This window comes from Catharus ustulatus, chromosome 8, assembly GCF_009819885.2.
Source record: "Catharus ustulatus isolate bCatUst1 chromosome 8, bCatUst1.pri.v2, whole genome shotgun sequence".
NCBI lineage: Eukaryota > Metazoa > Chordata > Aves > Passeriformes > Turdidae > Catharus > Catharus ustulatus.
The window spans coordinates 34,152,526-34,173,654 of NC_046228.1; the positions used below are offsets into that span (position 1 = coordinate 34,152,526).

The 21,129-nt window shown below is 52.4% G+C and overlaps 1 protein-coding gene across 2 annotated transcripts in view; it reads left to right on the top strand.

The window, feature by feature from the left end:
• UNC5B (unc-5 netrin receptor B) overlaps positions 1 to 21,129 on the top strand; it is a 50,339-nt gene that overhangs the window by 14,048 nt on the left and 15,162 nt on the right. For both annotated transcript variants that reach the window (XM_033066567.2, XM_033066568.2), the window contains exon 2: positions 19,689 to 19,910. In XM_033066567.2, the coding sequence (XP_032922458.1) occupies positions 19,689 to 19,910 (222 nt within the window). The remainder of the gene's footprint in view (positions 1 to 19,688; positions 19,911 to 21,129) is intronic.

Consider the following 21,129-nt stretch of genomic DNA (forward strand, 5'->3'; position numbering starts at 1 on the left):
CAGCCAGTGTTGTCCATAAAGGCTTGCAGTGCCCCTTCCTGCTTTCATCAATCCGTAAATGGTTGGCTCTCAGGAAAGAATGAATCCCTGATTGCTTGGATTGTGTGAGGAAGGCGGCAAGGTGGAGGGTTTGGCTGGCTGGGTGGTGGAGCTGGAGGCTCAGTTTTGGATGTGGAGGTGGTTGAGGGTGGTGGTGAGGAGGGTTTTGCGTGGATGTGGAGCAGTGGAGGCACCAGGGCGTTGTGCTTTACAAGAGGAGGGGGATGCAGAGGCCCCAGGTGGAGTTTGGGAGACAGCAGGAGTATGGGATGCTGAGCATCCATGGAAGTAGCCTCATGTGCATTAATCCAGGAGCTGCCTGCAGCTCTTCTTTCAGAGCTGGGAGAGTCAATCCATATCTATTTAGAGCACTTCAATAAATAAAGATACTAAATAAAATCACAGCGGCTCTGCACTCTCTCCACGCTTCTAGGATTTCCCTTTCCCCTCCCCACATTTGCTGCTGGATGCATCCGGAGGTGAAGGAAGGGGAGGGAGGGGAAGGATCAGGAGTCTTGGCTTGTGGGGGTGATTTACACCTCTCAGCAGTGGTCTGGAGCCAGACACCAACCTGGGCATCTCAGGGTGATGGCAGGAGAGGGGAGGACACATTTCCTCGGGGGTATTTTATTCAAGGCAGCTTTTCCATGCACAGCAGAGCAGCTCCAGTGGCAGGGAGGTGACAAGTGGGAAGCTGTCTTTGCAAGTCCCTCTGTAATGCTAATGGAAGTGCAGGTTGGGTTTTTGTTGTTGTTATTTGGGTTTTTTTTCTCGCCCCTCCCTCGCCAAAGACTAACCAGGGAACACTTGTTGGAGGATAAAATTAAAAAGCCCGTGGTGGTTTATTTTGAGGGCAGTGTGTTTGCTTTCACTTCATGCTGGAGGGAATTGCTCTGCTGCTGTCAGCAAATAAATAAAATAAGAGCTTTGTTTTAAATTAGACTTTCTTCTGGTAGCTAATTAGACGAGCTGATACCTGCAGTTGCATTACCTAGGCACCGACTGTACCCAGCATATTTGAGGCATATGGCTGCTGTCGGCAGCTTCTAAACTTCATTAGCCCCTTATTATGATTTTTTTTAGAAATACCCCCTTAATTGGCTGCGAATTCCCTGGGGTTCTGACGGCATCCACAGTCCTCCCTGGCAGGGATGAAGCTGGGGGCTGCTGTCCTCATAGCCACGGATTCACCGTGGATGATGCTTTCCAGCCAGCGAGGGCCAAGTTCTGTGCTCCTGACTGTGAAGATGAGGTTTTTTGGGTGTTAGCATCCAGCCCTGGAGCCGGGGGGCAGCGCCAGGCTGGAGCCGTGGCTCCTGTCCCACCTTGGCGCTCGCCTCCTCTCCTTCTCCCGGCTGGAAGTTCCTGTCGGTCCTGTCGGGGATGGAGATGAGCTCCGAGCCAGGGAGGAAGGCTCTGGGGTCCCATCCTCCTCCTCCTCCTCCCACGGGGGAGGGTCCCCATGCTGAGCCCTCTGTTTTGGGAATGGCTCTCAGCGATGAGAGCATCTTTGCATCCTGCGTCTTTTCGGGATGGAGGGCTGCCAGCCCCGCTGGGACAGCGGCTGTCCCGCTGTCGCCTGGCTCCTGCCCCGGGCATTCCCAGCACCCAGTCCTTGCCTTTGTGGGGAAATGAGGCACGGTGATTATCCCCGGGGATAATTGCAGCGCTTTGCGCAAGGCGGGGGGTGCATCCGAGCCCGGGGCCGTGCCGGGAGCCGGGGCTGGGCACCGAGCCCTGCCACCCCTCGGGCTCCCAGCCCCGCATGGCAGGGGGCTCTTCCTCCCCTCCTCCTCCTCCCGGGCTGCAGGGGCAGCCCCCAGCCCGCATTCCTGCTCGGGAGGAGATAAGGATCCAGTCTGGCGCCGGGCTTTCAATGCGCTCCCTGATTATCGGCAGGCGCCGGGCAGAGCCCCGGGCAGCGATAAGTGGGGAAGGGGAGCGGGGAGGGGGCTGCGCTCGGGCTCGGGCCCACTTTAAAGGCTTTTGGCTTTATTTTCCTTCCTCCTATTTTTTTTTTTTTTTTTTTTTTAGGTTTTTTTTTTAGGTTTTTTTTGACCTGTGCGTCTGGCGCTGCTGGGGATGGAGGGGGATGAGGGAATGATGTCCCAAGCTCGGCAAGCTGGGCTCAGGGAATCACTGAGTGGTTTGGAAAGGATCTGAAAGCTGAAAGGCCACAGGCAGGGACACCTTCCCTTACCCCAAGCTGCTCCAAGCCCCAATGTCCAACCTGGCCTTGGGCACTTCCAGGGATCCAGGGGCAGCCACAGCTGCTCTGGGCACCCTGTGCCAGGGCCTGCCCACCCTACAGGGAAGCATTTCTCCCTAATATCCCGTCTGACCCTGCCCTCTGGCAGTGAAGCCATTCCCTGTGTCCTGTCCCTCCATCCCTTGTCCCCAGTCCCTCTCCAGCTCTCCTGGAGCCTCTTTAGACACTGGAAGGGGTTCTGGAGCCCCCTCCAGGTGAACACCCCAGCCTGGCTCCATGCAGAGGCTCTCCAGCCCTGGGAGCAGCTCTGGGGCCTCCTTTGGACTCACTCCAGCATTTCAGTGTCCTCCTGGAAGCCCCAGAGCTGGACACAGGTTGGAAACGCCACCAGAGATCATCAGGTCCCAGCATTTGGGCACAAAGATGTGACCACCACACTCTCAGGGGTGCTTTCCTCCCCTGGAAGGTGTGATGTGCATGTCCAGCACCACCTGCATTCCCCTCCTGGGTTTTGGGAGCTCAGGGGCTTTATCAGCTGGGTGAGCCCTCCGTGGGACAACAAGCTCTTATCGTGTCCCTGTCAGGGCTGTGGCATCGCTGTGTGCAATTAAACCCCATGTGTCTCCTCTCTGCCAAGGAATCTGGAGGCAGAAGGAAGAGCCTTATCTTCCTGCTGGTGGCTGGAATGCTCTTGCAGCCCAAAGGCATTTCTCTGCTGTGCTAATGCTGGGGATAAAAAAAACCCAACAAAAACCAACAAAACCTACCAGTTTTGCCCTCTCTTTTCACTGTTAAACTTATAAATAACAGTGCAGCATCCTGGGAAGGGTGGTGGGGGTTGGATTTTTTTTTTTCCCTTCGTTTTTTTTTTTCTCCTCTAAGTGTAACTCTGGGCTGATATCCCAGGAATGTGATCCCTCGTGCTCGTAAAAACCCAGCTTCTGGCCTCCTCCTTCCTTCCCAGGCATTAAAGAGCCAGGCCTTGGGGAAGAATTGGTGGGATCTTGCATCCACTGGGATCCTCCACAACATATGGGGCCTCTGTTTTCTGCTGTGATCTCTCTGAAGCTTCCTGCATTAATATTTGATGCTTTTCCTTGGGGTGAACATTACCAAGAAGCGAGCACCGCCAAAAAAAAAAAAAAAAAAAAAAAAAAAAAAGGTGCTTCTTGGTTTTAGTGGAGGGGAGAGAGAATGCAGGAGAGGAGGGGAAAAGCTGCAATGCAATCGTTTTTTATGGCTTTCCGGAATGGCTTGGGTGTGGGCTGGACGGCATCGGGTCAGGAGCAGAAGGAGCAGATAGCCCCCGATCGTCCCTGCCTCGCATCTTTCCCTTTCAGGTCGTAAATAGAAAAACCACTACTTGAAAAACAAAAAGCTCGTTAAGCTGTCAGCGGGCTCCCTCTCGGAGGGTCGTAAATGTGTCTCTTAGCAGTGGCTTTTGTTCCTGTCATGCCTGGGCTTAGGAGCTGGGGCTGGAGCCGGGGTCACTGTGATTTGAGACTCCCCGTCCGTTCTTGGTCCTCGCAGTATGGATGTGCTCCGACTGGAAAAATGGGTGCTGGTGTCTGCAAACAGCTCCGTGGCTGGGGGTCTTCAGGAGAAGTGGGTGCTAACGTCTTCGAAATGGGTTTTACAAGTTTCTTACAGAGGTCAGGCAGTCTGAACTCCCGAATTTTAGGGAAATAGGCTACTGCGCACCCCGATAACCTGAACTTTGTGGGGAAATGTCATGTTTGAGGGGGAAATGTGTGATACCTCAGCCAGCAGGGAAAGGAAGAGGGCAAAGAGAAATCTCTGAGCACCCTTGGGTGGTGGAGTCCCCATCCCTGGAGGTGTCCAGGGAAGGCCTGGACATGGCACTCGGTGCTCTGATCTCGGTGACAAGGTGAGGATGTGTCTCAGGTTGGTCCTGGAGGTCCTTTCCAGCTGATTCTGCAGGTCTGTGCTGGCAGTGACAGCCTCAGTGACTGTCCCCTGGGAGGCTCAGGCTCCTGCCCCTGCCTCACCTCATGGATTTCATCACAAGCAGCTCGGCTCAGCTCCTTGAGAGTGGTGCTAGAGATGATCCAAACAGCCCAGCAAACAGCAGGGAGGAGGAGGAGCTGGGGAGAGCATCCCGTGTCCTTCTCCTGGGAGATGCCCTGCAAAGGGGCAGCCAGGAGAGTTGGCTGCTCTTAACTGGGCTGGACTAAACTCAGGTTGCTTTGGGGCTTTGTCCCTGGATAGCAAAACAACTTTGGAGATCCTTCCCATGCCCTGGTGAAGAGTCTGGATGTGGGGATGGATAGAGAGGGATGAGGTGCAAAGGAATGTCAGGTGGGGGCAGGAGCAATCCATCCTGGTGTGGAAAGGATATCAACACTTCATTTTGCTTCCAGAGAGAGATTTTCTGTGCTGAGAATAAGGACCCCCGTGCCTGTGATCTGCTTGTCATTTAGGGCCCCGGTGTTTTTCCTCTGGCTGAAAAGAAGCAGCTCCCGCATTAACATCTAATGAGCAGCAGCTAAAAAACCCCCTTGCCTGAAACGGGAGGAGAAAAAAAAGGGTGAGGAATTAAAGATGCAAAAGACCTGTTAGATCATCTGGTCCTTCCTTTGGGATTGTTCCAGAGGTGTTTTGTCCAGTCTTGCTCAAAAGTCTCCAGGGGCATTACTGCTTCCCTCAGAGGGCTGAGGCATTGTGTGCCGAGAGAAACCTTCATAAATGTAAAAGCTTTATACAATCGAGGTAAGAGAAACAGATTGAGTCATTGTATTGTTCTTTGTAATCAGCTTTGCTTTTCATTAATTTCCTCCCCAAAGCCTTATTTAGGCTGGGAATTTGAAGGAAAAAGCACGTGTGAGGGATGGTGGGAACAGGCTGCCTGGCTCCGGTGGGTTCCTGTGCATCACCGGCAGCTGGATGTGTTCAGAGATGTGTTCAGACACCTTCAGGAGCTGCTCTGCCCCTGAGCTGGGCCAAATTTAGCTGTGGAGATGGGGATGGGTTCAGAGCTCTCAGCTCCAGCGGGGTCTGGCTCTTCTGGGCAGCTCCTGATGCTGGAGCCTTTTAATATAGCTGTTTTTAAAGTAATAGCACATAAAAAACCTACAGGTGGGCATCAGCTGGTGCAGAAATGACCAGAAATGAGGATGCAAAATGTGCTGCAGTGGCTCAGGGGGTTGGGAGCTGTGCCCTTGGCTGCAGGGTGTGCAGTGACACGGCATGGGGCACGCAGCATCTCTGCCCCTGACACATCAGATGCTTTTTGCTGGTGGTGTGTTCTGGGTGAGGCTTCTTTAATTAGGTCTCCCTATCCTTCCGTGTCCCGGTGTTTTTGCTTTTTTAACCTTGCCAGCCTGCTGGGTAATTTTTTTCCTTTAATGTGCCTTGCTTGTTTGCCTTTCCAAACACTGTCCTTCCTCCTCTGGTATTTTAGTGGAAGGTGACACTGCCCCTGGCAGGGAGCTGGAATGAGATGCTCTTTAAGGTCCTTTCCAAGCCAAACCATTATTGTGATTATTTTATTCTTTCCTTCCTGTTTTTCTCCCTGACATCCCCATCCTCATCCCTAATGCTTCCCTTCAAGACCCCTAGATTGTGTCTGGGCTCTTCCAAGGGGAGATGTTCCACGTTCAGGCCAGCTGACACCCCAAACGACCTGTCCTTGTCCTTCCTGTCCTTGTGGGACACCTGGCCCACGAGCAGTGTCCTTGCTGGCCCTCACCAGTCCCACAACAGGGAAATAAATGAGCAGCAGTGCCAGATGTTGTGCAGCCAGCTGCTGCTCCCTCTCCAGCCTTGGACCAGGTTTAATCCTCCCCACTGGAACACCCCAAGTGCTAATGCTGGGCTCTGCCAGAGGAGATGTGTGGGGAGAACTGAGGGTGCTTTGGGGTGTTCTGGTGAGCTGGGGGGATCCCAGCCTGAGGAGCTGAGGGAAGCTGGCTTGCCAGGAGTTTGGTGTAGCAGTGCAGGACCGGCTCCAGGTGTTCTGAGTGTGGCTGTTTGCATTTCCTGGCTGGAAATGCAGCTGGAGTTGCACGGGGGAGACAGAAACGATTCCGGCTGTGATCCAGATCATCGCTGCTCTTTTCACTACACCTTCCATTGCTGTCTGAGAGCTCTGTGGGGTCTCCTCCAACCCCCTTTTCTTGCCCCCACGTTGGCTGGGGGTGGGTGGAGAGGGAAGATGTGGGCTGGCAGCTCTGGCACGGGGGAATTCCCCGGTGAGCTGAGCCAGGATCCTACCAAGCCAGCTCTCCTCCCTCGCAGCCCGGCTGGAGCCTTCCCAAGCATCAGCCCTGCAGCCTCCCCAGGGCTGTGCATGGGGCAATGCTGGGAGGCTCTCTCACAGGGCTTTTGGAGGAGTAACAGCAGGGGATGAGAACCAGAAGGAAGAAAATACCTCCAGTCCCTCTGGTTGCTCAGCAGCACCTCCTCTCCCGTGTGGAGAAGGATGTGGGGCATCTCTTAGGGCTGGCAAGGAGTGCCCTGGTGCCAGCTGGCCTGCCTGCCTTCCTCCTGGGACACTCAGAGCCCTGGACCAGAGAGCCCTGAAAATCTCAGAGCATCCTTTATGGCTCAGAACCTTTCTCAGGGCTGGCCTGTGTTGCTCAGAGCCCTGGACCAGGGTATCCTGCACTGTTCAGGGCATCCTTAATGCTCAAAGCCCAGTTCAGGGCATGTTCTGCAATGCTCAGGGGGTGTCCTGAGATGCTCAGAGCCCTTTTTGGGAGTGTCCTGTGATGCTGAGAGGAATATTCAGAGCCCTGGATCAGTCTTGCACCATTTAGGGCATCCCAAATGCTCAGAGCCTTTCTCAGAGGTTCCTGTGGTGCCAGGGTGTCCTGCACTGCTCAGGGCATCCTTTACACTTTACACAATTTAGAGGATGTTCTGCAATGCTCAGGGAGTGTCCTGTGATGCTCACAGGAATATTCAGTGCCCTGGACCAATCTTGCACCATTTAGGGCATCCCAAATGCTCAGAGCCCTTCTAGGAGGTTTCTGTGGTGCCAGGGTGCCCTGTGCTGCTTGAGGCATCCTTTACACAATTCATGGGATGTTCTGCAATGCTCAGGGAGTGTCCTGAGATGCTCACAGGAATATTCAGAGCCCTGGATCAGTCTTGCACTGTTTAGGGCGTCCTAAATGCTCAGAGCCCTTCTCAGAGGTTCCTGTGGTTCTGTGCCAGGGTGCCCTGTGCTGCATCCTCTCCCCCAGCCCGTTTTCCCCTTCTGGAGCAGAGGTTTTGGGGCCTCCCCTGGTTGGGAACAGCAGGAGCAGGTACCCAGAGCTGTGCCGGGGCCAGATGTTTCCCAGATGTTGCTCACTTCCTGTCTGGCTTCTCCGCATTTAGCTTTTTATGTACTTGTTTGTTTTGGACTACAAACAAAATAAAAAGGGTTTTTATAGCCCAGTTCCCATGGGGCTGCGAGTTCAGGATATAATCTGGAGTCTATTCACTATTGTCTCGCTCCCCCCTGCCCTCGGTGCTGTCCCCGGGCACGCACAGGCTTGCCCAGACTCACGCGCTGCTTTTGTTCAAATCCTGCTTTTTCCCACATGACGTCTTCTCCCCACGGACCTTTTTTCCTCACAGCCTCTTCCAGCTCCCAGGGGAGCTCTGGGAATATCCCTGGCCGGTTTGGGATGGAGGCTGGAGGAGGAAACAGCGTGTTTCCCAGCCTGGATCTGTTCCTTGCTGTCGCTGTGTTGTCAGGAGGGCTCTGCACAACACCTGAGGGTGGGAAGCTCACTGCAAATCACAAACTGATTGCAATGAAAAAAATTATTTAAAAGGAAGTTCTGTAGGTAATCACTATATTCAAGAGGTGTTACCAACAAAGCCATGGAGTTTTTCTCTGTGGAAAAGCTGTGGATCAGAATCTGTCCTGCTCTGTGGGGTTGTTTGGTGCATGCTCCTCTCCCTGTCCCCTGCGTCTGGGGGCATCCACTGTAACACCAGCCTGGCTCAAACAAAGTGAACCTGGCAGCTTTGCTTTAAAATGTGTATGTTCAGCTCTTTTTGCTCTCCTCACACTTCATTTTTTTTTTTTTTCCTGCCTGTTGGGGTTAAGGCCCCTTTTCCTCTTTTCTTTCTCCTTCGCTCTTAATTGCCTGTTAAATAATTTAAATATTTAGAACTAAAGGGCTTCAATTATCCATTAATTTACATTAGTAATTTATATATCAGGCTGAATGGACACTCTGTTAGTGTAATGGGTCCCTGTGGGCTGGCAGCAAGGGGGCTGCAGTGCATTTTCCTGGAAGCATGGATGTTTCCTTACACCTCCCAGCCTGGATGTCAAGTGTGAGAGGGAGCCCTGCTGTGGGGCCTGGGGTCTCATCTCCTTGGGATGGAGGTTTCAAATGAGGGTTTGGGGTTTTTTTTTTGCAGTTTTAGCTGTGCTTGCACAGTGTTGGATGTGTTGTGTGTTGGTGGACATTATGGAAGCATGGAATGGTTTGGCTTGGAAGGGACCTTCAAGGGGTTTTTCCAACCCCCCTGCCACTATCCCAGGATGCTTCAAGGCTTCCATGGGTGCTTTGGGAATGCCAGGAAGCAGATCCAGGCAGGGGGCTTAGCCTTAGAGCCCAGTGTCCCCTGCTCAGTGACAGCTGGGATGTGGCAACATTTTTTCTGCTTTCAGAGAATGCCTAGGGAGGAGGATTTGGGGGTTTTCAAATGCTTTCACACCTTTGGTTTGAACCTAGCCCAGTCCCACCAGCCCTGGGTGCTGGCAGCCGTGGTGACAAGTCACAGTGCCATGGCACTGGCAGCAGGAATGCTCAGGGTGCATCCCTGAGGGGCTCAGGAATCGGGCAGGACAGAGGCTGGGCACTGATGGGGCTCCAGGGAGGTGTAAATTGGAGCTGAGCTGGTGGCTCTCCCGGAGCAGGGGTCGCTTAATGACTCTGAGCATTGCCCTGGCTAAAGCCATTAGTGCAAATCGCTGATGAAGGGCAGAGCAAAGTACGAGGCTGGGGGCACCGGGCTGCTTTTTCCAGGCTTTTTCCTTTGCCCCTGCTCCCCTGAGAGCTTTCTGGTCCCTCTGTGTGGCTGCACATCCCTCTGAGCCTGCAGGATTGCACTGCTGGGCCTGTCCTGCTCTGCTTTGGGAGATGCTCAGTGTGTCTGTCACCAAAGCATCTCTGAGTTCAGCATCCCCAACTTCCTTTCATTCAGCAGTATTCTTAAGGGCAATTTTTATCAATACCTGGGGGTGTTGTTGCACCAGGAGAGGGAGAGGAAGGTGTGAAGTGTTGGCCTCAGCTGGAGTCCCACCTACACGGGGTGGCACAGACCCCCAGAATTGGGGCATTTCCAGCCTGGGCACCTCCAGACAAAAAGGATGCTTGTGGGAGTTTAGCTTGGTGCTCAAGGGCAGGAATGTGTGTGCCAGAGGACAAAGGGAGGAAGGAGAAGCTCGGTGGTGTGGGAATACGGGCTCTGTCCAGAGAAGAAAAGGTGGAAATTCCCAATGGTGAGAAAGGAAGAAACCTGTAGGAACATGGAATCCCATGGTATTGAAATTATTGAAAGGCTAGAGGGGGAATGAAGGTGCCAAACAACTCTAGGAAGCTCCTGAAGGCTTCCCACCTCCATGGAAACTCCTGAGGGGAAAAGGCTTTGTGTTTTTTGTAGGGATTTCCTTCTGTGTTCCTGCTCCCTCTCTGGGTGAGGAGGCAGTGATGCCAGGTGAGGGCACCCCCAGCAAAACCCCAAAACCTCACAGCTTTCATCAGCCCACAGCTTTTCTGCTCTGGGTTAAAGCAGGTGTGAGGTGCTGGGAGCCCAGCTGCAGGGTTTGGAGGGAAAGGAATAAAAAATAATCAAGGAAATTGCTAAAATCCTGCTGGGCACCTCTCTCTGTGCCACAAAGGGCCTGAGATAGCAGGTACCTGCCCTCCATCCCACCTGGCCCTGGCTTCAGGGATCAAATCCTGACACAGAAAAGGGGATGGGGAAGCCTTGTCATCTAAGCTAGTCTCACTGATGCTTTGGGGGCTTATTCTTTAATAAGGATATAGCTGAAAGTGCAGGGGGAGAGAGAGAAATCTTAATATTTGACATTCAGCATCAGCAGGGATTATCTTTTTTTTTTATTTCTTTAAATCTTTTTCTATCCCTGTTTCTCCCCCTTCCCCCATTTTTTCCTTCTGTTTGTCCCTGCAGTAAAACGAGAAGGGAAGAAAAGGGCAGAGAAAGGACAACAAAAAGCAAAATATTTCCAGCCTCCATTTGTGGTGGTTATTTGTTGCTGTTGTCAGGTTTGGTTCGTTTGTTTTTTTTTTATCTTAGCAACAAATCTGAAAGATTAAGGGCAACTTTAAAGACTGTTTAATAAAGGGACCTTAATCAGCCTCTCCTGTGATGTCCCTCCCCCAACTGAATTAATGGGGAATGTGAGGCTGGGCTGGACCTTTCCTCTTGTTGTTTTTTGAATGATTAAATAACAATAAGGCGGTGATTGAAATGATTTCAGATCAGGGCTGGCAGCACCTCTCTGCTGAGCTGACCTGTGCTGGGGGTGGGAGGGGATCCTGTAGGGAGGGGATCCTGGAGGGAAGTGATATTGGAGGGAGGGGCTCTTGGAGGGAGATGATCCTGGAGGGGGATGATCCTGAAGGGAAGTGATATTGGAGGGAGGTGGTTCTGGAGGTTTGGGATCCTAGATAGAGGGGATCCTGAAAGGGGGTGATATTGAAAGGAGGTGATCCTGGAGGGGGAGGATCCTGGATGGAGGGGATCCTGGAGGGGGATGATGCTGGAGGGTGATGATATTGGATGGAGGTGATCCTGGAGGGAGGTGATATTGGAGGAAGGTGATCCTGGCAGGAGGTGATACTGGATGAAGGGGATCCCGAAGAGTGGTGATGCTGGAGGGAGGTGATCTTGGATGGAGGGCATATTGGAGGGAGGTGATCCTGGCAGGAGGTGATCTTGGATAGTGGTGATCCTGGAGGGAAGTGACATTGGAGGGAGGTGATCCTGGCAGGAGGTGATTCTGGCTAGAGGTGATCCTGGTGGGAGGTGACATTGGAGGGAGGTGTTCTGGCTAGAGGTGATGCTAGCAGGAGGTGATCCTGGAGGGGGATGATGCTGGCAGGAGCCCAGCACAGGGAGCAGGGCCTGCAGGTGCTGCAGGTACTGGGCCACTGCCGCTCCCAGCCCACGCCTGCACCGAGCGAGCTGCAGGGGAAGAGTGGGAAATGAGGGAGAAGAGTGGGAAATGCGTCGGGAAAAGTAGGGCAGCAGCTGGCAGGGAGCATCCTTCCAGCCAGCTTTGTCTTCCCAGGAGGAGAGAGTGGGTGAGAGAGGGACAAAAAGAATGGGGAAAAAAAAAACCAACCCAAAATCAATCATGACCCCCCAATCTTCTCTTCCTTTTGTGCTGCTGTTCCCTTCTTTGCTGCCTAAACTTTTTGCTTTACCTTGCTGGGCTTGTGCCAGTGCCTCAGCCTCCTTAGGGTCACCTTCTCTGGATTTTGGGACAGAAGTCCCACCACCCAGGACTACCAAACCCACTTTTAGAGGGCTTGGCTGGGTTGTCCCCACCTCGATGTTGGGCACCGGGGTGCTCAGAGGGTGAGAGCTGCTCCCCTGCAGCCCGTGGTGCTGTGGGATGTGCGTGCCCAGGGAGGGATGCTCCCAGCTGGGATACAGAGCATCCCTCTCTTCCCAAGGGGCACTGGGTGCTTCACAGCCCTGCTTGCTGCTGCTGCTGCTTTAAAGTCGCTTCTCGTGCCCAAAGCCAAGGCGGTCGCCTCCAGATTTGCACGTTCAGGGAAAAAAAGAAAACCCACCCATTGCAAAACAGCCTGAAAGTTGCACTCTCAAGGGGAACGCTGGGGAATTTACATTTTGAAATATGTATGTAATTTGGGTGAAGGGGAAATCGCTCTCTGTCTGCAAAACCGTCGACTTTCTTTCTCCCAGAGTTAGCATTTTCCAAACTGCAGTGCTCAGTTGAACAGGAGAAATTTTTTTTTTTTTCCTTCCCAAGGAGAGTTCACAGCTTCCAGTTGGTTTGCTGCAGTTTGAAGGATAATTAATAATTCTTTTGACTTTCTGGCGTTAACCAGGGCAACAAGTCCCTGTTTGTTCCTCGTTTTCTTCTCCCTTCTCTCTTTTCTTGTTGAAATGATTATTCTTTTCACAACAGGAGCCCGGCACACGCCGTACATGTGAATAAACAGCGCCTTACCGCCTTCTCCGCTGCCAGCGCTTTTCTTTCATGGGCCAAAGCAAATAAATAAAAAGTTCATATAATTATTATATCCATTAAAAGTAACGTTGTAGCTCAGTAAACAGAACAAACTTGACAAGAGGACCGTGACAATGGAATTAAAATAGCACAAAGGGAAGTGTCTGTGCCCGTAACAAGAACCAGCGCTAGATGAAATTTGGAGATAGTTTTCCAACAAAACTGCTTCCCTGAAGGGAATGTATAAAGCAGCACAAAAGAAGCCAGCACAATGGAGTGTAACAGGGATTTGCTACATAATTCCTCCTCCTTTTTCTTTCTTTTCTTCCTTTTTTTAAATTTTTTTTATTTTAATTCCCTCCCTTTTCCATGGGTATTTACGGGACCCGCGCAGCTCACGGCTCTGCTAAAACCAGAAACGAGGAACAATTTACTCCAATCTGCCTGTGTCGTGTTGTAAATCCATATAATGAAAAATGAAGAGATTTGTACCATAAGGGATCTCAGCTGTTTACACTTCTCAGGAGGCTTCGCCTTTGATTATCATAATCATAAAGATAAACAAAAGAGTAGTGGTTCCATAAATACTCCAGTGTAATGCGTAATCAACAAGATAAATCTTTCTCTTTGCAGCTCCCAGGACGGGAGGTGCTGCCAGAACCTGGGTGTTTCTCCTCTGGGGATTGGGGATGGTTGGAATTTGGGTTGGACTCTGTTAGCTGAGGCTGGCAGGGGCACAGAGATGGCGTGCAGGGATTCTGTGGCAGATGCCCAAGGATGCTGCAGTGGGATGCACAGGGATGCTGTGCCTGGATGCCGTGTGCGAGGGCACCCAGCCTTAGTTTACCTCTCAGGCTGCTTTGCAACAACCTGACCTGAGGATTTAGCTAAAAAGTTGATTTGTTTTTATATTTGTTTGTATAACTGAGGTGGGGTTTGATCAGTAAGGCCGTTGCATGCAGAAACACCTCTGAGGCTGCCCAGCTCCTCCTTCCCAACATTTTCTCAGCACAGACTTTGCTTTCTTTATTCCTTTCCCTGTCCCTATCCAGTGCTGGTTTAATAAAGGTACCCAGCGAGGGAGGCCAGCTGCAGGCTCTTCCTTTAGCTGGGAGAGGAGGAATCTGCTGCTTTTTTTTTTTTTTCCAAGGGTATAATTAGGGCTGGCTGGGTGCACCCCCTCATTACCCACGCTGGGGAGGAATGCTCTCTAATTATGAAGTTTGCCTGTCGCCGGGTGGGAGGGACAGAAGGGACTTCTGACCCGCTGGGAAATGCCTGTCTGTCTGTCTGTCCGTCCCCCTCGGGCTGGGTGGGCTCTGGGAGGAGCTGGACGGAGGGATGGGGCTGAAGGCATGGAGGAAAAGGAGCCAGGTTGTCAGGTGGAGATGGGTGAAGTGGTTCTTTCCAGGTTTAGTTGCTAATAAAGAGTGGTGAGAATGGAGAGGCCAGATGTGGATTCCAGCTGCTTTCCCGGCTGGTGGGAGCAGGAGGGGATGGCTGCAGTTTTTGGGGGGGGCAGAGAGGTAGAACAGCACCTTCTGCACCCCCCTGGACACAGCAGCACTCTGGGTGCTGGGTTTCTGTGCTCCAGCCCCTGCTGACTCACCGAGCTTGGGGCCACCCCACGAGCACGGCACACCCTGTGGGGTTCTGAGCTCAAAATCCAGCCCTGCTCCAGACTGGGGCTGAGGTACACTCGTGAAATGGTTTGGCTTGGAAGAGACCTTTAAAGATTGTGGGCTGGGGTGCTCCAAGCTCCATCCAGCCTGCCCTGACACTTCCAGCTTCTCCAGGCCTATTCCAGGGTCTCACCACCCCCACAAGGAAGAACTCCTTGCACAAATTCTCCCTTTTCCCTTTGAACCCGAATGAACCCAGGTGCTGCGTGCCCCTGGTGATCCTTGCCAGCCCTGAAGGTTCCACGCTCAGTTTTGTGGCTTCTGCCGGCAGCTTGGGGATGTCCCATCCCGGGAGGGAGAGGTTAATGAGCCACACTGAGTTAATGAGGCCGGGGGTTACATCAGCCAGCTGCAGCCCTGGGGACCTGTTACATTCCCTGCATCTCACATTCGTCAGCACTTCCCAGCCTGGCTCTGAGCAGTCCCAGCCTTTCAAGGCACGGGGTTCTGTGGGCTCTGTGCAGGTTTTGTGGGCTCTGTGTGGGGTTTTGTGCACTCTGTGTGAGGAGGCAGCAGGGTGTGAGTGCCTCCAAACCTCCCAAACCCATGCTCAGTGACACCCTGCGTCTGTGGCTGGGCTCCTTTCCCCCTGGGATGTAGCCCTGGAGAAGAGGCAGTGGGGCTTTTTGTGGGAGGCTGAACTTGGGGCAAGGGCCAGAAGGGGGTGCTTGGGGAAGAGGGAATGCTGTTTGGAGGAGGAAGGATGCTCAGGGTGCTTTTAGGAGGGAAAGTTTAGGTGTTTGTTACCACTGGACACAAAGTTGTCCCAATGGCAGTCTGGGGTGGGGAGCCCATGGGAATAGGACAGGCCTGGACTGGTGATGCTGGTTCTCCCTGAGCCCAGGGATGGGCTGGAATGTGGTGGGATGCCTTTGTGTCCCTACAGGGCTGGCAGCAGGGATGCCCTCAGTCAGGCAGGGATTCTGGAACGGCAGGGAGCCACGCCATGGCTCCAGCATCAAAATTTGCTGGAGTTGAAATGGCAACAGCGCTAATCTCTTAATGAGCCTGTTCATATATTCTCCTTGGAGGGGGGATTTGGGGACGGGGGACAGCCCTGCTCCAGCCTTTCAGACACCTCCTGAGCCGGGCTGGTGGCTTGAGCATCTCCTCCATCTCTGTCTCCAGAGCCAGAGCCATTCCCATCCCTGCTGGGGGATTGGGAAGGGGGATTGGGAAGGCAGATGACTCCTCCTGTGTTGCTGGAGATAAGCTGTCATATATTTTTTTCATTTCTGCAGGAGGATTTTAACCCACCTGGCAGGTTTAACTATTCCCTGCCAGGCCTTCCCAGGAGTCAGTGCCTGCCCTGAGGCAAGCAGGGACGTGGGGAGGTGGAGACAGAAGGGGTTAAAGCATCCACCGAGATCTAGCTGGAGAAACCCAGGCATCCCAGCCTAATCCCTGCATCCTTCCATCGCATCCCTGCCTGCCTGGTACCGGGAGGAGGGACGTGGTGGCCGTGGGTGATGGGCAGCCACTAATGCTCCTGTAATCTTCCAAATATTTGGAGGGATAACAATTGCAGGAGAGAGGATTTTAACGCTTTGCTGGGGAGGTTTGCTTGGCCACTGCTGCATGGTTTTGCCACCCGGGCTCACCATCCCTGGTGCGTGTTTCTGGGGTGATGGGGGGGTGGTTAGGGCTGGATTCCTGCTCCTGCTGCTCCCTTTGGGTAGTGGGGTGGGTTTGGGGTCAAGGATCTTGACAAGTTGCAAACGCTGGCAGCAAACATCTGCAAATCACCCCCCAGGGAACAGATGCTGCGGATAATCCAGCTCAGCCCCAGCAGATTAAAATGTGTGATGAGGGATGGGGAGAGGAGAAGAAGTGCCTGTTCCCCTCCTCCCTTTTCCTCTCCTTGCTCCTACTACACTCACCCCCAAGGCTTCAGGATTTGGCCCTGTGGGTCGCACTGCCCCCAAAGAGCTCCAGACTCCCCGTAACACCGTGCCCCAGGGAGTGTGAGATGGTGGGATGGTGACAGCCTCCTTCCAAAAAAAATACCAACCCCAGAAGAGATCTGGGAAGCAGGCACCCACCTCCAGCAGGAAGGAGGGAAGCCGGCAGATGGGAACCCCCTGCAGACGTCTGCCAGGGAGATGATTACAGGCAGTGGAGCGCGCTCTCAAATATTTATTAGTTTGTCACTGCTGGGAGTTTTATTGCTGGTGTGATTGCAGGACTGGAAATCCCGGCTGTGCAGGGCTCCTTTCCTGCTTTCCCATGCAAAAGCATCTCCCGTGCTGGCTGCTCCTGCGGTCACTGTGCCACAGTTGTCACCTGGGGTGGCACCGCAGCCGCTGTGGCCTCTGGAGGTGATGGGGCTGCACCACTGGGAAAGTGCCTTTTTTTAAATTATTTTGCAGTTGTTTCTGGGCAGTCAGGGCACGCAGCAGCAGCAGTTGTTGCTGCACAAGCAGCCATGTGTGGGGATTTTTTGGGGGGCCCCCCGTGAGCGTCGGCAGAGCGAGAGGTTTCCCATGCGGCGGGTGGCCGGGCGTCGGGGATGGGGATGAAAGGCTGGCTTGATGGCTTATGATGAATGTGCCCAGCATGGTTCTCCTCCCTTTTCTCATCCCAAGTCCCCGTTGTTCCTGTGCCTTAATTCTTCCCCAGCGTGTTTAAATAGCAGCGACCGTTTCATGCTGGAGGAAAACGCCCTGCCCAGCTGCAAATGGTTTTTTCCCAGCTAATTTCTGAATGGAAAAAATCACCCTCCCCCTTGGTTTGCTCCCATCCATGAGTGTGGGGAATCTGTGGGGTTGGGGCTTCGTGGCATGGCCCCAGTTGTGAGGCTGTCATGAAAAACCCATCATCCTTTTCCCATCTCCTGTTAGAGCTGCTTTTTGGGCCTCAGATCATTCCTGGCCACAAACAAAAGATCTCTCAGCTGTTGTGAGAGTTTGCAGGATTTTAACTTTCCCAGCATGCTCCTTAGAGCTTAGAAGGTTCAGGTGTTCTTGGTTCAAACCTTAAACCCAGCAGGTTTTTGTGGCCATCAGAAGCAGATCTGGTTGATGACACCATCCTATTCCCCACCCTCATCCCCAACTGTGCTCACATGGAGAAGAACCTGGAAGACCCAGCATTTATTTGGGCAGACCCCCTCTTGGAGCTTCCTGGATGGGATTTTTGGTCCCACCAGGAGTGTCTCAGCCCCAGACCTCGTGCTGGGGGTCCGAGGTGGCTCCCACCACAGCCTTCCCCCTTCCCGCTGCAGATGATCCCGGTGAGTCACAAATCCGGCATTTTCCTCCCCATCCGGCCGTGACTCATCCCCTCCCAGCTCCTCTTGGATGACCTCAAGTCTTGTTTAGCATCACCAAAGTGGTGATGGGGTGGGAGAAAACAGATCCTTGGTGTTGGCTGTGTGAGAGGGATCTCTCCTCCTGGGCTTCGGGGTGTCACCTCCATGGGGAACATCCTTCCCAAAACTGGCTCTTTCTTCCCAAAACTGGCCCCTGCCCACTCCCACCTGCCAAGCTCAGGTCTGACTTTGCCACAGGGATGCAGGGAGCATCAAGTCAGGGAGGTTTGCACACCAGCCCATGAGTGAAGTTTTCTGTTGCCAGTTTGATTGTCTCCTGCCAGCCCCCTTTGCCAGGGAATTTAGAGCTGTGGCGTGGAGAAAAAAAAACAACAAACCAACACACAACCAACAGAACAACAACCCAGTGGATGAAAAATTGAAAGGGTGGGGAAGAAAAGGGGGTATTTGCTGCTGTTGACAGGTAAAAGACTGCTCAGCAGGACAGGGGAGCAGGAGGTGGTCCCAGGGAGCAGTGTAGCACTGCTCAGGGTGGGGGTCCCACACCTTGGCATTCCCTGTCTCCCTGCCTGCCAGGGGCCTGGGAAAATTACAGGTCTGCAAATGAGATGGGGGAGGAAATAACCAGCAGCAGAGAGGTGGGGAAGAGTCAGCCAGAGAGAGAGAGAGAGAAATTAGCCCGGAGTTTAATTCATTGTTTCCAAAAGAGCAGTTAATGGATTATGACAAATGTCCTACCGCTCTCCCTTAGTGCTGTGTTAAATGGAAATGGAAAGTCAATTTTCCTAAATGGATTTTAAACGACTGACCTCGTGCATTTTTTTTTTCCCCTCACTGATTTTTGCTCAGGAGGAAGCTCGGTCATCTTGTTTTCTTGATGCATCTGATTATATTTTTTTCTCTTCCTCCTCTTCCTTCTCCTCCTCATAGTTTGGGATTCTGATTCTCTCCGTGCAGCACCAAGGGTGATGAAGGGAGTGGGCTCCTTTCTCTTCCCTGCCAGCTGTGGAGATGCTATCACAGGGCTGGGGATATTTACTGTTTTCCAGCACGCTGCAGTGCCTGGAGTTGAGAATCACAGCTCTGGCTGGGGGAAGAGAGGAGGAGGAAAAGCTCATAACTCCTTTGAGTGTAAAGAAAAGCCTGGAGATGTGACCTGACTGCTAGTGAGATTCCCAGGAACAACAGGTTAAGCAGCAGCATCCCTGTGCACCTGTGTGGGGGTTTTTATTGCTCCTGTGATATTTGGGGTTGATCTCAATGGGCTGGAAACAAGTCTCCTGCAGATGATGCTCAGCTTCAGTCAGAGCATCTTCCCAAGCTGGTGCTGGGAATGAGCCACCCTGAGGCTCCCATTCCCAAGGGATAACATTCCTGTGTGAGCACTGAGCTGCTCACCCCTTTCCAAGATTTTTCTCGGCCTGGCCTGAGCCAGGCCATGACCTCCAGTTGTGTTTTTCCATTTTAAATGGCTTTTGAAAGCAAACAAGCAGGAATATTGAGCTCCCCAGGGCACAGACCACCGTTTTCTGGGATAGAGTGAATCCTGGTGGCACCTTTGGGTGCTGTTCTCTGGAGGTGGCTGGGCTGGAAGCGATCTCTCACCTGTTGGGTGATGCTGGAATCCAAGTGTTGGCAGGGGGTGAGATCCCAAATGCAGCTCCAGTGAAGGTGTGAGATTTGTGCTGGGATTATGGTCAGCATTCCCAGCACGAACCCAACCAACATTTGCTTGGAGCATGCCCGTGCATTCCTCAGGGCTGTGAGGAGGAGGCCTGGGGCTCTGTGTCCCCCTCACTATCCCTGGTCCTGGGTTTGTTTTGCTTTTCCCTTGGGTGAGATCACCCAGGCTTTGGGCTTGGTACCCAGTGAAACTGGATTGATCCCACAGCTCTGCAGCTCACAGGGGTTTGCAGGGTCTGACAAGGAGACAGAAAGAGAGGACACAACCTTAAGCTGCATCAAGGGAAATGTAGGTTGGATATCAGGGAAAAGTTTGTATGGAAAGAGTGATAAAGAGTGATATTGGAATGATCTGCCCAGGGAGAGGTGGTGGAATCACCATCCCTGGATGTGCTTAAGGAAAGACTGGATGTGGCCATGGTTTAGCTGAGGTGTTAGGGCATGGGTTGGATGATCTTGACTGTCTCTTCCAACCCAGTGATTCAGTGTCTGTGTGCTTTGCTGGTTTTTGGCTTTTCCACACATCCTTGGCTGCTGTTGTGTGCAGGGCAGGGAGGGATCAGGGGGTGAGGACTGGGGCACCTCCCAACGCTGTCGGTGTCCTGGCAGGGCTGGAGAACAGCGATGTGCTGCCCGACTCCTTCCCGTCGGCGCCGGCCGAGACGCTGCCACACTTCCTGCTGGAGCCGCAGGACGCCTACATCGTCAAGAACAAGCCCGTGGAGCTCGTGTGCCGCGCCAACCCCGCCACGCAGATCTACTTCAAGTGCAACGGGGAGTGGGTCAACCAGAACGACCATGTCACCAAGGAGAGCCTGGACGAGGTCACTGGTGAGCAAAGCCATCCCCTCTCGCCGCTTTTCCCTCTTGCCACGTCCTGTCCTGGTTTGGTGGACAAGTGTCTGCCAAGAAAGGCAGGAGCCTCTCTTGAAATTATTATAATTTTGAAATCAAGGGGCTCTGAGGCAAAGATATGGGAATTAGGAATAACAGTTATTTTCTAGGGAAATTAAAATAGAAATACAGTGTTACAAAGAACAAACCCCAAACCCTGACACAGTCAGAGCACAACCTGACACCCCATCAGGCAGGGTGTTGGTAGCAGTCCCATTAAATGGCGGTTGCATCCTCCTGCAGTGACAGATGTGGTTCAGTTGGAGCAGTGCTCCTGCAGAAGGTGCAGTTTTCCTCCAAATGTCCAATGATGATGTGGAAAGGTCCAGTTTTCCTCTGGAATCCATTGGAGAAAGGCTGCTCTGATGTTCCAAATCTCAGTTTTTATCTTGGTAGGAAATGTTTGGCTCCTCCCCCTGGGTAGAGCATCTCCCAATGGGATGATGTGATTTTATCAGTCATGCAGTGGGACTCAATGGCCCATTAACAGAAGATATCTTCCTGGAGGAAGGATGGGTTGTGGAAAAGATAAAGAGCACTGCCCCACCTGGTTTTAACAGGTGGTCCATTAGCAGAAGATATCCCCCCAGGGATAAGGATCACTGCCCCACCTGGTTTCAGCAGATGGTGACAGAATACACACTTTTGGTCACATCCTGTATGCAACCCAAGACATATCCACACTGCTATGGTCTCCACCAGGCAGACTTGCCAGACCACAGGTGAAAGCACCATTGTTTGGAAGGATAAGGATTTGACAGATGTGTATGTTTACCAGAAAGATCTTTGAATGTAGAATCTGAAGAAGGAAAATAAATGAGAGCAAGTTTTGATATAAAAGAATTGCTGAACCAGTCTTACTGGGTAACTAAGAAGGCAAAGGGTAAGTTAGTGTGTGAGTTGGAAGGGGTTTATAGCTCAGAGCAAAGGATAAATCTACCTCAAACATAAGATGTTTTTACCAAGCAAAAAGATTTTACAAGCAAACAACACAGTGTTGCAAGTAGGAAGAAAGGTCTCAAAATTTCCACTGCAAGAAAACTGAAAAACGACTTCTAGCTTAAATGGTAACATATTAACTTTTTGTGATTGGAAATAGTAACATGTATATGGTAATGTTAGTAGTTAGAATAGGCTATAGGTAATAATGAAAGTA